Consider the following 19290-nt stretch of genomic DNA (forward strand, 5'->3'; position numbering starts at 1 on the left):
ACAAGTTCATATGGCTCACATCCAGATTGCGCCAGGCTGAGCGAGGCCGCCAGTCTGCTGAATTGGACAACCGGCTCTTCAAGCAGGACTTCGGAGACAAGATCAACAGTCTGCAGCTGGAAGTGGAGGAACTCACCAGGCAGCGGTGAAGAACGGGTTGGCTTTAGCGGCCAGGGTGGTCATGGGAAGTACTAAGGCCAGACAGCAGGAGAGGGGCGGTCTCCTGATCAAGCCATGTCTGTTTTGTCCTGCCATGTCCTTTCTCCAGAATTAGAATTCAGAAAGCTTCACATACATAAGCATTCCCAAAATCTCGTCAACATCTTTTGCCATCAAAGAATTAGGAAATTAGAACCCAAGATCCCAGGTAAATAGGATGGAGTAAGAGAATTAATAGCCAACACAACACTAATAATAATAGGATTTCCTGAATTCTTACTGTGAGCCAAATACTTTACTAAGCACTTCATATGCATTCTCTCCTAACATCTTCCCATCGACCCTATTTGTAGGTGATCTTATTACCCCCACCTTCAGAGGAAATTGAGGCTCAGTGGAGTTAAATTGTCCAAATTCACACAGTTAAGCTAATAGGTAGCAACACTAATTTAAAAGCCAATTTCTCTGACTCCAAGCCCTTAACCATTCTTCCATACCATCTCTCAAATGAGACTCAACTCTGTACCTAAGGCACTGACTTCAAACAAATAGAACTTTGCTGTTGGATATAAAAGCACACAGTTACTAAGGATACTAGTGGTTGAGGGTGTAACTGGGGATTAACTACATAACTGTGAAGAGAGAGCAGCTAATTCATATGTAATGGGACTACAGAGTTAGTGCTTTCATACTGTATCTTGCTGAAAATTTAGAAATACTGTCTTTCAATTATAGTAAATCTTCAGTTGACCACAACTTTTCATGAAGAGTTAGTATTAAATGTTGCTATTCGGAGCCGTGACCCTCAGGCACTGGGAGATCCGAAAGTGCATTCTTAATCATCCAAGGAAGATTAAACATGTTGAATGTATTTCAGTGTTACTGGTTTGATTGTATTGTATTTTAGTACTTTAAAACCTGGTTGTCCATATATATCTGGTATCCTTTTTATTAATCAAGTATTAAAATTTAATTACTGAACTCTAAGAAAAGGGTTTGGCATTCTTTAGGAGTACAGAAATCCAAATTTTCATCGTTTTTCTCTCCCACCTACCCCAGGAACCAGCTTGAGTTAGAACTAAAACAGGAAAGAGAAAGAAGGTTACAAAACAACAGGAGCATCCCAGGAAAGGGTTCCCAGAAGCCAGAACCCAAAACGGTAATATTTGTTATTCCCATGTTTATTTACTTAATTTTTAGAGGCTACCTTGATGGGCCGGACAGTTTTCTCTTATGGAACACATGCCTTATTGCTATGGCCTTGAGTACGTAGGTGGCAGGCGAGAGCTGGAGTAAACACATGGAGGCTTGATTCTGAGTCTGCCCCTGGGACACTCTAACTTGAATTCATTTGGAAAAGGGGATTAATGACCATAATTCCCAGTGACCATCTTATTCCTTTCAGTTAAGTAAGATTATTTTAGTATCTAATATTTTTAATAATATGGTATAGTCATCCCTCCCCAACCCTGAATTGCCCTTTGACAGAATTGTCTTAAATATGGATTTGCTTCTGTACACCTTTTTCAAGTCATGAAGATTTCAATTTTAGTATACTCAAGGTACTTCTCTTGGGAAAATTAGAAAAAAAGGGAATTAGGCACGGGGAAAGGAAGGTAATATAGAGTTTAAAGAGCAGGAGTAGAAGCTTCTACAGAACAGTGTTAGGAAAGAGACCTCCAGCAACCTGTAGTGGTGAGAGAGCTAACATTGGATTACGATCATCTCTGGGACCCAGGAAACCAAGCCACTCTCTTCAAATAATAAAATCAGGAAAGCGTGAAATACTTTTTCTGTCAAATACAGGGAAAAAAATACCTTCTTTGTAAATATTATATATAACAAAGCAGGACAAATTTATAAGCTTTTTAAAATTTCTAGAGAGTGAGCTGCTAATTTGCTGGAGAGTAGAAAAGTGGTGAATGGAAATTTATTACACCTCTAATGTAACATGTGCAAAGAACCATTCTCTCTGTAGCAGGCTGTCTTTATCATCTTAGTTTAGTGAACATAAAATCTACGTATAAGGGCTTACAGAGATTTACTTAAAATCTTGGCCTGTCTTATCCTGTTTTTCCAGTGAGGCCTTAGATTTCTCAATCTTGAATCGCCGTGCAGTGCGAGCCTTTCCAGGAGTGCTCTGAGAACGTACATGCTCCTTTTAGAGGCTGATGGGCAAGGAGTTCAAGGCAGACAGCAGTGTTTGTGCCACAGGAAGAATCTGTCCCCCCAAAACTGCCCAGGCAGGGCTTAGCAGCATTGGTAGAAATGCAGTTTGGAATTTTCCATTGGTCCTTCAGAGTAGAAAACTCCTCGAGTTGTATAGGCTATAGAAGTTGTCATGATACTGAGGCAACTACTTGACCGAGCGTCTAGAGGATTACACAGTCTGCTGGACATGGCCATGCTCGGTTTCACTAGCTGTCCAGAGCTCAGCTGGGGGTTTGTGTGTGTGTATGTTTTTGTTTCTTTTTTTTTTCCTAAGAAGTAACTGATACCTTGAAGCCACTTTGTAAGTAAATAGGATACATTCTGAATTTCATTTGAGTCTCAAGCATTAAAGAAAATATCTACTCTGAAAATCATTTGTTGCAAACCCTATCAGAATCATTTGTTAAGAAACTATTTGGAACAAAGAATGATGGAAAATATCTCCAAAGTTAAACTCCTTCCCTAATTAAAAAAAAAAAAAAGGGCTTCCCTGGTGGCGCAGTGGTTGAGAGTCCGCCTGCCAATGCAGGGGACACGGGTTCGTGACCCGGTCTGGGAAGATCCCACATGCCGCAGAGCGGCTGGGCCCGTGAGCCATGGCCGCTGAGCCTGCGTGTCCGGAGCCTGTGCTCTGCAACGGGAGAGGCCACAACAGTGAGAGGCCCACGTACCGCAAAAAAAAAAAAAAAAAAAAAAAAGCTGCTTAGCTTTATACCCAAGCTAAGACAATACAGAAGAAAATGTCTGCAGCATCATCATTGTTTAGCGGTCTGAATAATTAATAAATTGGGCTGTTTTCTTTTGGCAGGATGAGAAGCACAAAATTGAAGAGGAAAATGTTAAACTAAAAAAGCCCCTGGAAGAAAGCCACAGGTGTTTATTAATGAAGTATTAACTAAGATATAAAGCTATTTTGGGGTGGTGGGGAAAAGGGAGCTTTTGATATACACTGGCAATGACACAGACCAGACACTGACTTGTAATATTAATATTTCAGAAAGACATTTTGAAGGGGGAGTGAATGAATAACAAGCCAGATATTAAACCAAACTCATTTAGTCCATTCCAGAAGAAAGAAAGAAAGAAAGAAAGAAAGGTGATCAAGCTGTCCTCTGATTCTTCCCTGGTTAATCCCCAAACTATCACTTAAAGGATTATGTCTAATCTAATCTTTACTGGATCAGTAGGACAAGTAAATGAAGCACAAACCGTAGCATTTCCTAGGTTCTTAAATGTACTTGGGCATGACTTGTTTCCACCTAAGTACTAAGTGAAAGGCAGCTATGTTTCAAATAAATACTCTAATTGCCCTTACTTTTTTTGTCTTAAGGAGAAAAACAGTTTTGCTTTATTCCTTTTTCTTAACTCTTCATCTCATTTCCCCGCAACGAAGAACATGGGATCATTCCAAGGAAGTTGACTTTTAACAATTATTTTAACAACAAAACATTACATACTGCCACTGTATTAAAAAATGAAGAAGGTCCAACTATGTGACATTCTGGAAAAGGCAAAACCATGGAGATAGTGATTGCCAGGGCTTAGAGGATGTGGATGGATGAAATCGGATTTTGTAGGGCAGTGAGAATACTCTGTATGACACTATAATGATAGATACATGTCATTATACATTTGTCCAAACCCACAGAATGTACAACACCAAGAGTGAACCCTAAGGTAAACTATGACTTATGATGTGTCAGTTTAGGTTCAATGACTGTAACATCAGGTACCACTCGGGTGTGGAATGTTGATAATGGCTGGAGGGTGGGAGGTCCAACAGAATATATGAGAAATCTGTGTCCTTTCTGCTCAGCTTTGCTGTGAACATAACACTGCTCTAAAATTTAAAGTCTATTATTAATGACAACAACAAAAATAGATTATTATCAAGGAAAGATACCATAGAGGGATTTTGAGAGACCTATACAGTATACATTTTTGGCAGCTGTACCTGTCCAGCCTTTAATGCCTTAAGAATGAGATAGGGTGTCATCTGGAGCAAAACTAGCTGCTGGGGAAGATAAATCACACAGTCCAACAGTGGGCTGATTTTGCAGGTACTTAGCCTAAACTGCTCTTGCTCACCTCCAAGGCCAGAATGATTCCAGTACCTTTAAGTTTACTCCCAAAGAACATGGTCTGATCTAGGACCAGCCTTATTAAACTACAGTCCATCTAACATTATAGATCAGCATGGGCCATGGGAAGGAATTAGACCACAAAATTAACCAGGGCTCAAAAGGGCCTTTCAGAGTCAGCCACGTTCCAGACTAAAATCAAGTCATTTACATTCAAGAGGGTCTTACATGCCAGGTTCTGATTTTAGGCCCTGGGAATATAAGACGATACAGTTGTCCCTCGGTATCCAGGGTTCCAGGAGCCCCTTCAGATACCAAAATCCATGGATGCTCAAGCCCCTTACATAAAATGGCCTAGTACAATGGATATAATGGGCTCTCTGTATCTGTGGGTTGCTCATCTGGGGAGTTAACCAACCACAGATGCGGAACCTGATGATAGGGAGGGACAAGTGTACTACCTTATATTTGTATTGTGCTCTGCAGCTTAAGAAGTGTGTCACATTCATTATCTCCTTACAAAAGTTTAATCATCCATTCCTACCTTACAGGTGAGAAAATTGAGGCCCACAGAGAGGCCCAAGTTGCCTCTCCTTATCATGTCTTCTGTTTTTAAGCCCTTTGTCTCTGCACTATATAATAGCTGCTGCCAGGGCCTATCCTGGCCAGAACTGCAATCCTAAAACATACCGAGGTTTCCTGGGATTGTGGTCCAAGGAACAGCTGAAAACCTGGTAACACTGATGGTCACACTGCCACTCAACCAAAGAGAATTGGAACCATTGTAGATCTGTGGTCCGTTTTTCCCAGAGCTGAGGCTTTGCTGAGGAGGAGGCTTTGCTTCTCCTCTTGTATAAGTTCTGTTCCAAGTTGGGAAGATCGGGGTTAGCTCAGCTGGTATCATGAAGCAATATTTCAATCTGAATGGGTACGTGGGAGAAGGGACTAATACGTGACATATGATAATGGGTAGGTTTCCATAATATTGGATAGGAAAAAAGCTATTAAAAGTATGGCCTTGGCCATTGACGTTTTACAGGTTGGGAAACATAACCACTATTTTCTTGGTAGTAAAAAGGGAACAAAATTTAACTCCAATCTATTTTTAAACAGGAAGCTACTAGCATAATGTAAGATCATATTCTAGTAATAGATTTAACAACCAAAATTTCCTCTCTTTGGAGGTCAACATTAATAATTACTTTGGTCTCAGCAACATAAAAGAACCATGGTATTGCTTTTTGTGTGCTTCTGAAATGATTAAAAAGGAAATATGTTGCTATTAGTTACTGTTTCTACTTTCCCATTGTAGGCTGCCGTCTCACCCTGTGAATGAACAGGTAACTGAGTCTCCTGTCCTAAAACACCTTGTATAAATTAAATAGTTGGCTGGACCATGCCTAGCTGTACACGAGGCAGCAAGGGAGGTAGATGAATGCATACAGGCCTCTGCTTCCCATCCTTTTAATAATATCCTGAACAAACATGCATTTGGCTGAAACGCTCACAGGAAGTAGTACAGTTTGGAGCAATTTACTAAGTAAACAGCAGCTCTTAACTTCCTATCTGAGATTCTCTTTGACATACCAAGGGACCTGAGAGCTCACTGTACCTCCCTTTCCGTTAGTCTTCCCTTATATAAAATGAAGAGAAAAAATACTTATTGATCACTTAGAAATAACCAAACATTTACAAATATAGTGGTAGATGACAACTCCATGAGAAAACTGATAAATGCTACTATGTCTGAGTCACTGCTGTCATCTATCTATTAGGATATAATGATGCCTACTCCCTCCATTCTTGGTGATAGAATAAGACAAGAGGGATGGGGCTTCCTTTTTTTAGCTTTTTACATTTATATACATGAATTTTCTTTATATAGATAAAATCACATTACTTCATTATAAAAATTAAAAGAGCACCAAGGAGAATGATAGGATTATCAGAGTTGTATATAAGGTGGTGAGACTGTATGTAATTTGTTCTAGTTTCCAGATAGCCTGTAGTGTGATTATGTTAATTTTGTAACTAAAAAATGCATATTCTGAAAATACTGGTCTTTCCGGGGCTAAGGGAAACTAACCGGCTCACTGTGTGGTTTAGGATCAGCCGCTGCCCTCCGAAAAGCCACAGATGTGTCAGCTGTGCCAGGAAGACTGCAGTCTAACAAAGGTAACAGTGGCGAGAAATGAACAGGTTCTTCACAGGGACACCCACTGCACCACCAGCCGCTTCTCACGATAGGGACTTCGCTGTATAGAGTGCAGAGAGTGGGGAGAAAAGCAAAAGGAGCAAGCATTTAGTGTGTACCTATTTTTTTTCAGTCCTATTAAGTCATGTTAGTAAGTCCCCATTAAAATATTAAATACAAATTAACTATATAAGTAATTTAAAACAAACATAAATTTGTAAGTAAATATTTATTGAGTGCCTACTATGCGGAATGTACTATTCCATGTGCCGGAGAAAGAGTAATGAACAAAATGTAGACCGAGTCCCAAGTCCTTGTTCTTGTTAAGCTTGTGTCCCTTGTGCCATCATTATATAAAGAACCTTGGGCTCAGAGGTGTCAAGTGCATTATCCCAGTTACTGAAAGCCCAGATGCAACCTGACTCTGGCTCCAAAGTCTATACGCCTTCCAGTACTCCATCCTGCTTAGTACAGAGAAGATAGGTTGGGGCGGGGTGGGGGGTTGGGTTCTTTGAATTATTTGGGGAAACAGCCTCTGAGAGGGAAATGAGCTCTTTCTCCACCAAATCACTTGTTCTCCCCTTGGATCCTCAAGGGTCTCTGCCTAAACCCCTACCCAGCTTGTTATCCTAGAGTCAGCAGGGTGAAGGAAGCATGCAGGAAAAGTAAAGTGTCTTTGACAGCCATAGCTGTGCCTTGTTCACAGTAGGATCCCCCAGCACCTAATATGGTACCCAGTTCATAGTAGATGCTCAAGAAATGTTATGGACAAATGAATGTCAGAAACAAGTGCTTAGAAGAGAAGGAAACGTGCCCAAATTCTGGGTTACAACCTGCGTGCCACCATTTGCGATCCTGCTAAATTTTAACAAGCAAAATTGTAGCATGACCTAGTCTTAAATTAGCAGAAGCAGATAAAGATAAACTGCCTTTATGGAATTGGAAGTTGTAATTAGAGAAATGTGTTCCCAAACAGAAGAAGCTGCTAATCTAATTCTGGCTTTTCTTTTCTAAGCCATGCAAACTAACTGCAATATGTCAGAGGAAGATTCCTCCCAGGCTTTCAAATAAAAATGACCCCCCCTAGCTCTGCTGCACCCTCAAGAAGATGAATTGTTTGGGGAAAAGTAGCATTATTTAGGGGGGAAATCATTCTTCACAGCCTTTAAATAGGGACCCTTGGAGCTATGTGTGCACCAACCTATCACAGCTTTACCAGTGGCACTGCCATAATGACCCACATGCTGTCCCACAGTTTGGCCACTAAAGACTCAAAATGCTTAATAAAGAGACTAACTTCCCAATAAAAAGGATGCAGGAAGCTGTGCTCCTGCTGCACTGATAACCCCAAAGGATGTGCTTGTAGAGCATCACAGGAAAGCACTGAGCACATCAGTGTATTAGAAATTATACTTTCAGTTCATGCTCAGCAAAGTTTTTAATCTTATGTCAGTTACCCAACCCTCCCCATGGCTAGGTCACTGCCTGCCTTATTTGAAGTATGCTTGGGTAATTGCAAACTAATTTTAGAAGTAGCCCACCTAAAGGTGAATATAAATGAAAGTATATATTATAAAGATAAATAATTATTGTATCTGTTCATTTGCATTCCGTGGAAATGCTTCTCTTCATTTAAATCTTAAGAACTAGACTGTATGCTTCTTTGTAGACAGATTGTTTAGTTAGATACTGTGTGGCACACAGCACACATTCAGCCAGTATTTTATTAGACATTGAGCATCTATCATATTTGGCCTCTTATATCCCATGCATCCTTATGCCCTGCTCTTCTGTTACCCACTTGATCTCCCCCTCTCCTTGTAGAACGTGTGTAAGAACTGCAGAGGAACCTTCTGTAATGCCTGCTCAACAAACGAACTGCCTCTTCCTTCAAGTATCAAGCCTGAGCGAGTTTGCAGTCCCTGTCATGAGCATCTGATGAAACAATATTCCAGCAGCCCATTGTAAGACTGGAGGCTGAGATCTGGACCAAAATGTCCCTACCTGTGTTAGATGTCAGGATCCCCTAGAGCCCAGACTTTAGAATCAACTCAAGAATTGACAGGAATGATTTAAATAAACCAGGTCCAGGGAGAAAAGGCAGTGGTTGGCAGTACTGGAATTTTGCTCATTTTCTCTAATGACTGTGTGAATAAAAGTTACTCAGTTGAGCCTCTCTCTGCTAAATCTAAACAACCCCACTTTGGAGCATTTGGAAGGGCTGTTCATTTTTATGAATAGTGATAATACTACTGGGGTGGATGTTATAGGAGAGAGGGTCCTTGGCGGATAAGAATAAAAAGGAAAACGATCATCCCTCTGTTACATTCTCAGATTCAAGAGGAAAAGAGAATTGTTAACTGAGATTGAAATGACAGATGTTAACATATTTTCCCAGATGCTGCTAGACACAAACATTATTTCTTCTTTACCCCCACTAACTACCTCTTCTTTAAAGTATCTCTACCAAACTGTGAACCCAAACTCAGGGAAAATAAATTAAAGAGTAATATAAATTTTGAATGTACTTAAAACTATTATAATATATTATAGTTTTAGGACCAGAATTTTCTAGTTCTGGCCTACATGTGTTTTCATTATCAGAATAAGGAGGAAGAACCTTTGCTGTTTTTCCACTTAGTGACTTCAAAACTAAGTATCTGCCCTTTTCAGAATCCCCTACTACACAACAAGCCCGCCTTCCCCACTCCCTCTTTCCTCTCAGTCATGGAAATTATAAGGGGTTTTAAAGATAGGGTTTGACTTTTGCAAGTAGGAAGTATTGAAGCAAAGCTATGTCGGGTGTAAAGTAAAACAAATTTAATTTGTCTTGGCTGAGAATAATTAGCTTAGAATATTTATTAAATTGTTTTGTGAATTAAGAGATCCCTTATTCCAGGCTCAGATTCAGAACTGGTAGGCAGGTTTCTTGGAAAGTAAGATACTTCAACATCTCTTAGTAACAAACCCTTTGGGGAAAAAGAGGGAAGTGCATTCAGCAGGGGAAGGAAAAGAAATGGTTTATGCTCTTTTGATTATGTTACATGTGTCTAGATTGTTTGATTCCAGTTAAGACCTAAGAAGATATGATTCTGTAAGTGGCTTAGAATTATGGGGTGGAAACATCCTGGAACTATGATATTTGATAAATTCTGTCTCCTGAAAAGGGTTACAGCCCAGAAAAAGAGTTGTTATTCCAGAGGTCTGACCTGTTACTTGGTGAAGCTGAGTTTTAAGAGTACTAGGGAAAAATAAAACCTAATAATTCTAGCCTCGTTTGTTGTCATTTTTTTCCCTTTAAATAATATTTATTTCTTGTGATTCTTCATTCTCCTTATTTTTTTACCACATATATGTGCCAGCACTGTTCTAAGTGCTACAGATAATGTGGGGAATTATCCTGAGTTAGCAAAAGTTATTTTATAATTAATTTTGAATTAAATTGAAAAGAGGCCACATGGAATGTAAGGAGGAATAAGTAATTCACCACTTGAGATTTGATTTTGAAATGCACATAAGCTATATAGCATTTCGTTTTTGTTTTTTTTAATAAAACAAAGCTCCAAAGATCTGTTATTAGTGCAGCTGCCCACAAAAGCAAGGGGACCAAGTCATGAATACCTCGACTTAATGTTAGGCCTTTCTTCCTTGAAAATTGTGCTTTCCACCATTTAGCATCACCAAGAATAACATACTTAGGAATAAACTTAACCACACAGGTAAAAGACTTGTACACCAAAAACTACAAAACATTGCCAATACTACCCAAAACCATCTACAGAGTCAATGTAATCGCTATCAAAAATCCCAATATTTTTGGCAGAAATAGAAGCATTCCTGTAGAACCTCAAGGGATGCCTAAATAGCCAAAACAATCTTGAAAAAGAACAAAATTGAATGTCTCTCACACTTCCTGATTTCAAAACTTACTACAAAGCTACAGTGATCAAAACAGTATGGTACTGGCATAAAGACAGACATAGTGACCAATCGAATAGAGAGCATAGACATAAACCCCCACATATATGGTCAAATTATTTTTGACAAGGGTGCCAAGACTATTCAATGAGGAAAGGAAAGTATTTTCAAAACTGATGTTGGAAAAACTGGATATCCACCTGCCAAAAATATTAAAAGGGACCTTTACATCATATACAAAATTAACTCGAAATGGATCAAAGATCTGAACATAAGGGCTAGAACTATAAAACTCAGCAGAAAACATAGAGAAGAGAAAGACTCATGAAATTGGATTTGGTAGCAATTTCTTGGATAAGACACCAAAAGCACAGGCAACATAAGAAAATATAGGTTGGGCTTCATCAAAATTAAAAACTTGTGGAGAAACTGGAACTCCTGTGCACTGTTGGTGGCAATGTAAAGTGTTACAGCCACTGTGGAAAACAGTATCGTGGTTGGTTCATAAAGAAATTAAAAGTTCCATTAATACAGCAATTCCACTTCTGGGTATATACCCAGAAATGAAAACAGGGACTCGAACCAATTATTCATACACCCACATTCATAGCAGCATTATTCACAATAGCCAAAAAGTGAAGCAACCCAAGTGTCCATTGACTGATGAATGGATAAACAAAATATGACAGATACATATAAGAGAGTAGTATTCAGTCTTAAAAAGGAAATTCTGACACATACTACAACATGGATGAACCTTAAGGACATAAGTGAGATAAGCCAGTCACAAAAGGACAAGTAGGTTTCCACTTGTTTGAAGTGCCTAGAGCAGTCAAATTCATAGATAGTAGAATGGCAGAGATGAAGTAAAATGGTGGTTACCAAGGACTTGGGGAAGGGGGAAATGGATACAGAGTTTCAGTTGGGGGAAGATGAAAAAGTTCTGGTGATGGATGGTAGTGGTGGTGTTTGCACAATATGAATGTACTTAATGCCACAAAAATGTACACTTAAAAATGATTAAAATGGTAAAGTTTGTTATGTATATTTTACCACGATTTTTAAAGTACCATGCTTTCCAGTCGGATACAGAAAATAATTAGATATGTATGTGTATATGGCTGGTACACAGACATAAAGCCCCATCTGCTGAGAGGGTCTGGAAGTCGACACCCCAGTAGCACTGGGCACACCCAGTGCCCAATCTTTCATTAGAAACCAAACCTTGGTTTCTAATATCATTCTCCAATAAAAGGAACCAGGACCCCTTGGAGAAATGGCTGATTCTCAAAGGGATACAGGAACAAGCTAAAAGCTCCCAAGGAGTAAAGCTGAAAAAATGTGAGCAGAATAACGTAGAATAGGATTATTACCCAGAGTATAAAATACCTACGAGTCCATATTAATATAAAGGATTAAATAAATGGTGAAGAAATGTCATCTCTCCTATACAGAAAAATTCCAAATAATTTACGTAGCTACTATTCTTTCAGGTAAGTGGAGCTTACCTCCCCACCTCTTGAATCTGGGCTGTGCTTAGTAACTTCGAGAAAGGAGACTATAGAAAGAGAAAAAAGGAACTTTATAGTAACCTAGGAGACACTATTTTGGTCAGGTGATCAAAATTCACATGGTCAGTGATAAGTCATGTTGATAACATGAATCCTTGATAAGATGAATGCAGTGAGAATGACACCTTTGTATTCTTTCTCTGCAAAACCAATAACCCCAGTCTAAACATGAGAAGAACCTCCAATTGAGGGACATATAACAAAATATCTGACCAGTACTCCTTAAAATTGTCAGGTCATCAAAAACAAGAAAGACTGAGGTTAAGGAGACACGAAGACTAATGTAATGTGGGATCCTGGAGTGAAAGATACTAGGGAAAAGCTAATAAAATCTGAATGAAGTCTGGAATTTAGTTAATGGTTATGTACTAAAGTTAGTTGTGACAAATATATTGTAGGAATGTAAGATGTAAACAGTAGGGAAATTGGGTGAGGTAGTAGTAGGAATTCTACTTTTGCAACATTTTTGTATATGTCAAGCTATTTTGAAATAAAGTTTATTTAAATTTTAAAAATCGTGCTTTCATACTCAAAACAACTACAGGTCTGACCTAATAGAACTTGACTAAACTCCCTAAATGCAGTTTATTTCCGAATAGAATCTGAGAATTTTCCTCAGCATGAGGATTTTAAATCAGATTTATAGCTCAGCACAACGTCCTTGGTTCATTCATTATTTACAGTCAAGTTATAAAAATGTATGATAATTTGAAAAGATACATGCACCCCAATGTTCACTGCAGCACTATTTACAATAGCCAAGACATGGAAGCAACCTAAATGTCCATCAATGAATGGATAAAGAATGGAATATTACTCAGCTAAAAAAAGAATGAAATAATGCCATCTGCAGCAACATGTATGGTCCTAGAGATTTATCAAACTGAGTGAAGTAAGTCAGACAGAGAAAGACAAGTATATATCACTTATTAGTGCAATCTAAAAAAAAATGATACAAATTAACATATACAAAATAGAAATAGACCCACAGACATAGAAAACAAACTTATGGTTACCAAAGGGGAAAGCAGTGGAGAGGGATAAATTAGGAGTTTGGGATTAACATATATACACTGCTATGCATAAAACAGATAACCAACAAGGACCTAATTTACAGCACGTGGAACTGTACTCAGTATTTTCTAATAACCTATATGGGAAAAGAATCTGAAAAAGGATAGATATAGATATGTATAACTGAATCACTTTGCTGTACACCTGAAACTAATACAACATTGTAAATCAACTATACTTCAATTTTTTTAAAAAAAATTTAATGGAAATAAAAAACACCTAGTAATAAAAAATAGTGAAAGTCAGGAAAAAAATGTATGATTTAAATTCTTAAAAGGGAATTTAACCATTCTGTAAAAGGACTCCAGGTATGGCCTAATGATTTTGAAGTAACTCTCAGGGCCCTCGCCTATATTACAGCCTCATTTCAGCTTTGCCCAAGAGAAAATGTAGCCCTTTTTAAAGAATTATATTTCAGAAGTAAGTGGCATGTTTTGATATATAGTAAAGCATCTTTCTAATAACTTAGCCTAATAACCCCACAAATGTTCTCCCAGGTCAAATCTTAATGATTCTTAGACATTTGTTAGCTTGGGGATTGTCAATTATTGAGGTTTTCTATTTTATTCTCAACATTCCTGAGGACAGTTGATTTTGTTGTTAACACATTAATTACTTTTGTATAAGAGATTTTGCAAGCATGTCAATCTACCAAATCAGAAATCAAGGATCTGATAAGCACAGTTTCTATACCTAGAATAAAAGACAAACTTTATTCAAAGACAGCATATCATCTTGAAATGTAAACATAGTTAAAAATAGAACCAGAGACCAACTGTAAGCAGTGCTGAGGATGTCAGATTCCTGAGTTAATAACTAAGCTTGGTAAAGAGAGAGGACTCAGGACTCTAATGGGTAGTGGGGTAGAAAGACTGAACAAGTCTCCAGGCAGCAGTACTACCATGCCATTTTGGGGTGCTGCTTTTCAGCAGATTAGGATCATTCATATTCAATTATAAGGTCTATCACAAATAGTTTACTCCTGTAAATTAGAGCAGGTTAAAAATTAGCCCAATATTATCACTTGTATTCCCCCATTTGCTCTCTTGAGGGGACAAGAAATGGATGGAATTACTGCCAGCCTATCAGAAATTCTGAGTAACTTGGTTTCTCAGTTCTGGTCTTTATTCCCAAATGTCATCATCAAGTGGCAGAAAGGTTGACAGCCTCTTTATTTCAGTTAGAACCAAGCACGTTTTGGGATCACAAGTCTTTGAATACACTTGTGAAGTTTCACAGGCTTCAAATTTAGTCTGGATCATTTGAGAAGCTTATTCTTAAATGTACCTTGGTGATCCTTGTGGGTTTCACTGAGCTGTCCATATTCTACAGTCTACATTGGCTACACAACTTCATGCTTTATCACCAGGTGCTTTCAAAATCATTTCACCGGGATGTCCTAATTCTGACACAGAACCTAGAAGCCATAAAAGGGGAAGATTTAAGAAATCTACCACATAAAAACAATTTCTGCCATGATAAGCAAATAAAGTGACAAACTGTCAGGGGGTGGGGGGGGCAGTATTTAAAGCCAGCTAATTGCAAGGTCTCCTGCCAATTAAGCCAATTAATTAAGAAAAAGACCAAACACAATAGAAAAGTGCTCATTTAACATCACTGAAAGGCCATCAGCGAAACTCAGCTTGTGGAAAACCTCTAAAGGTTTATTGCATTTCTTCAACAAATAAGAAGGGAAAAAAGAAATGGAAGGGGAAACATTAAGATTAAAAGAAATAAGAAACAGGCACTTCAATTTCACTAAAGATATCTGAATGGTCAATAAGCTTATGAAAATATGCTCAACATCATTTATTGGGACAGCAAATGAAAACCACAATGAAATACCACTATCTACAGAATGGCTAAAATTACAGGCTGAAAACATCAGATGGTGAGGATGTGGACCAACTGGAACTCTCATATTGTTTGTGGGTGTTTAAAACAGGATGACCACTCTGAAAAGGGTATGTCAATTTCTAGTAAAATTAAAAATGTATCAACCTTGCAATTTAGGATATTCTACTAAGTACTTACCCAAAAGAAATTAAAACGTGGGTCCACAAGAAGCCTTGCACAGGATATTCACAGCAACTTTATTCATAATAGCCAAAAACTGGAAACAGCCCAGCGCCCACAAGCTGTTCACCCGACAAGTGAAAGGTTAAACTATAGCATATTCATACAATGGAATACTACTCAACAATGAAAAGGAACAAAGAGCTGAAACACATAGATGAATCTCAACACATGCTGAGAGGAAGAAATTTACACAATAATACATACTGATTCCATTTCTATGAAGTTCTAGAATAGGCCAAACTAATCTATGGTGAAGACAAAATCCTAATAAAAAGGGATGGGAGAGGTACAGGAATTGACTACAGAAATTTTCTGACGTGATGGAAATGTTCCATAGCTTGTATAAGGGGTTTGGGTTACACAGCTGTATGTCAAAACTCATCAAATTAATATTTGTTCAATTCACTGTAAATTTTACCTCAAGAACAAGAAGTCTACTTAATGATATGGATGCCACAAAGCTTAAGATTCAAGTATAGATGTCTACAACTTTGACACACATAAAGAAAAAAGACTGATGGGTGCACAGATACATGATGAAGAAAATATGGCAAAATGTTACTTGTAGAATCTAGGTGGTAGGTATAGGCATGTTTTTAATCCAACTTTTCCAGATACTTGAATTTTTTTATTAAAACATGTTGCAGGGGAAAAAAGAGACATAATAACCATTGCAATGTGTGGACTGTTGTTCAGATCATGATTCAAATATACTTTTATAAAATGACATTTCATATAGATATTTGATAAGAAATTAGTATTTTTAGGAATGATGGTACTTTTTAAAGTCTTTTTTTTAAAAGAGATGTACACTGAAATATATCCAGATAAAATGATGCTGTCTTGAAGTTGATTTAAAATTAATGAGGATAAGTAGATGGGGATTATAAGAGAAAAAGAAAAATGGGGAGAGGATATGAAGACAAATTTATAAGAAAAAAAATCCCAAAGCCCCTTAAACATGAAGAAATGCTCCATCATAAGAGAATACCATTCTGTGTGTTTTTTTTAACCTTGGCAGACTGGCAAAGAACAGATTGCTAATACACTGTGTTGGGGGGCTATGGGGAAATGGACACTTGCATTGCATTGCTGGTGCAAACTAAGGAAAAACAAATTATAGATATCAATTGAATTTTAGATATAAATTACAAGTGCACATACTCTGATCATTTATCCTACAGAGAAATTTATGTATGTACAAAATGATACAAATTTATACAAGGTAATTCATTTCAGCAGTATAACAGCAAAAGGTTGGAAACAATTTACATCTTCATCAGTAAGGACAGGTTAAATGAAATACACCCACACTGTACAATCATTTTAAAAAATGAGGAAGGATTTTATATACGGATATAAAATATTTAGAATGTAATTAAATGGGAAGAAATGTACAGAATAGTATGCATACTATGCTATAATTTATATTTTTTAAATAAATGAAAATGCCTATTAATATTTGCTTATCTATACAGTAAAATCACTGGAAGTTTACATTAGAAACTGATAACAGGGTTGCCTGAGAAGGGGAACTAAGTGGCTGAAGTATAGGATGGGAAGGAAACTGCTCACTGTATAGCCCTTCATATCTCTTGAATTTTATTTCCTTCAAAAAACCACAAAATTTAAAAATTATTCTATTTATTTTCGTATCATCGAGGTTTAAGAACCAAACTAAACCTTCCTATATCCTCTTCCTGAAATTCAGTAAGAAAACCACCCAACTAAAAAAACTGGGCAAAAGATCTGCACACCTCACCAAAGACAATATGCCGATGCAAATATATACAGATGTCAACATCCTGCACATCATGGCACTGCGAATTAAAACTAAGTATCACTACACACCTATTAGAATAGCTAAAATTCAAAACACTGACACCACCAAATGCTGGCAAGGATGAGTTGCTACAGGAACTCTCATTCTTTGCTGGTAGAAATGCAAAATGGTTCAGCCATCTTGGAAGACAGTTTGGCAGGTTCTTACAAAACTAAACATAGTCTTACCATATGATCCAGCAATCACACTCCTTGGTATTTACCCAAATGAGTTGAAATCTTATGTATACATAAAAACCTACACACAAATATTTATAGCAGCTTTATTCCCTTCGTACAAACTTCAGAGATTTATTTTCTGATCTGCTGAATTCAGGCGGGAAAAATGTATTCCTACTACATTAGAGCAATTTTTTTTTTTTCAAAGCCCTGGAACTTAGGCACTTTACTGCTGAGAGATACCACTCTACTCTATAACACAGGCCCTACCAATTGAACGTGAACCCTTTCACATAATTTAGGGAAAACTCTCAAAATAATGGAATGTTTTAAATTATAAAATGATCAAGATGTAATCCAGAGAAAAATCTCCAAGTGAGAACCCGCTAAGGGACTGTTTAGGGCAGAGGATGCCAATAGGGCATGTTAACTAATAATAAGCAGGGTCACTGCCTCAAAATGTCACATAGATGGAAGTGGCTTTCTCCTGCTTCTTTCTCTCCACACCACAGAAGTGAGAAGGATTTAGAGCCTACTGCTCCACAGCAGAATCAGTCTCCCTTGCCACCTGGCAGAAGCGTCTGACCCAGACGTGGAAAGACAAGCACAAAATGGTTCTGCTTAATTCCCTGGCAGAAGTGAGTATATCAGATCAGATCACAATCTTCAACAATCTTCTCCTTGGTATTTACATGCTCCTTATGCGTCTTCCCTTGCAATTCCTTTGAGCTAGCCAAAGCAGGATATGGGTAACCTGGACATATCCAACCCCACTATTTCTGAGAGCTTTACCACAAAGGAAATTATAAAGACAAAGAGGACCCAAAGAGAAGAGCAAAATTCACTGTCATTATTTCTTTCAATAGCAAATGATGATGCATAATCCAGTCTTGTCAAATTTCAAGAGGGAGAAGTATGTCTTTAGATGGGATAAAAATAAAAGATTACTTTTATTCTATTATCTGTTTTTCTTCCCTTTCTAGTAATTTTCTAGTAATTTGCCTTGTCAGCAATTATTCATTTACTAATGTAAATTATGAGCAATAACCTACTAAAGGAAGTACAGGAAAGTATATGAATTCATAAGATGACTTCCCAAGAATGCCCACCTTTTTTCTGAGAACTTGGCCACTAGTGTGACAAGAAGATACACACTTCAAGCTTACCCACCACGTAATGTATTAATGCTTTGCTCTCATTCTTTTCAGAGAGACGTGCAAGGGAAACTCATTATCTTTTTTATTTTTACGTATTTATTTGTCTGCACCGGGTCTATAGTTGCGGCATGCGGGACCTAGTTCCCTGACTAGGGATCTAACTCTGGCCCCCTGCATTGGGAGCATGAAGTCTTAACCACTAGACCACCAGGGAAGTCCCTCATTAGGTTTAAAATAAAGTAATTGCAAATGAATTAATTCCTCACCAACCCCAATCCTAATCAACACTACAGATTTTTTTCCACAGACCTACTGCTAGAGGGAGAAAGAAAAGATCGCATTCTAGTAGCTCATATGGCTACAGAAACCAGTTCTTATAGCTCAATACATTCAACCACATATGAAAATACATTTCTATTTAGGTCGTAATACGGAAGATGTTAAGCTGGTTGACTGAATCATGCTCTTATAGGATGATAAAAGCAAACACAATTACAAATTAACCATTTCTTCTTATAATAATATACCAGGACTTGATGTAATAAAAATGTACTAGGTTGATTCACACACTCCAAAATAAATACTCTTAGGTAATCTTCAGCCTGAAACAAGCCTTCATTTATTGACTACTTACAGTACAGTGATTCCGTATCTTAGCTGGTAATCAAAGATGGTTATGTATTAAGTGAGAGAAGACATAATCTCTCTTCCAGATACCACCTCTCAGAAATCTGGGCTAATTAAACTTTAAGAACTAGAACTGCATCTCCTGGTAACCACGTGACAGTCGTCACCCTGAGAACAGGAACAAGGCAAAGAAAACATACAGGACTTTGATTCTCCTA

General features: G+C 37.8%; 1 protein-coding gene across 8 annotated transcripts in view; it reads left to right on the forward strand.

Moving 5' to 3' along the window:
- RUFY3 (RUN and FYVE domain containing 3) overlaps positions 1–9920 on the forward strand; it is an 84311-nt gene extending 74391 nt beyond the window's left edge. For 4 of the 8 annotated variants that reach the window (XM_019932675.3, XM_019932676.3, XM_019932674.3 and 1 more), the window contains 6 exons: positions 26–145; positions 1219–1318; positions 3179–3243; positions 5764–5791; positions 6558–6626; positions 8470–9920. In XM_019932675.3, coding sequence (XP_019788234.1) covers positions 26–145; positions 1219–1318; positions 3179–3243; positions 5764–5791; positions 6558–6626; positions 8470–8613 — 526 coding nt within the window. In that variant the 3' untranslated portion in view covers positions 8614–9920. Of the gene's footprint in view, positions 1–5; positions 146–894; positions 1152–1218; positions 1319–3178; positions 3244–5763; positions 5792–6557; positions 6627–8469 lie in introns of those variants that run through there. The other 4 variants (XM_019932678.3, XR_012332024.1, XM_033857121.2 and 1 more) reach the window with 4 other exon arrangements.
- Positions 9921–19290: the final 9370 nt, after the last annotated feature.

Source organism: Tursiops truncatus, chromosome 5 (genome assembly GCF_011762595.2).
Source record: "Tursiops truncatus isolate mTurTru1 chromosome 5, mTurTru1.mat.Y, whole genome shotgun sequence".
Classification (NCBI taxonomy): Eukaryota; Metazoa; Chordata; class Mammalia; order Artiodactyla; family Delphinidae; genus Tursiops; species Tursiops truncatus.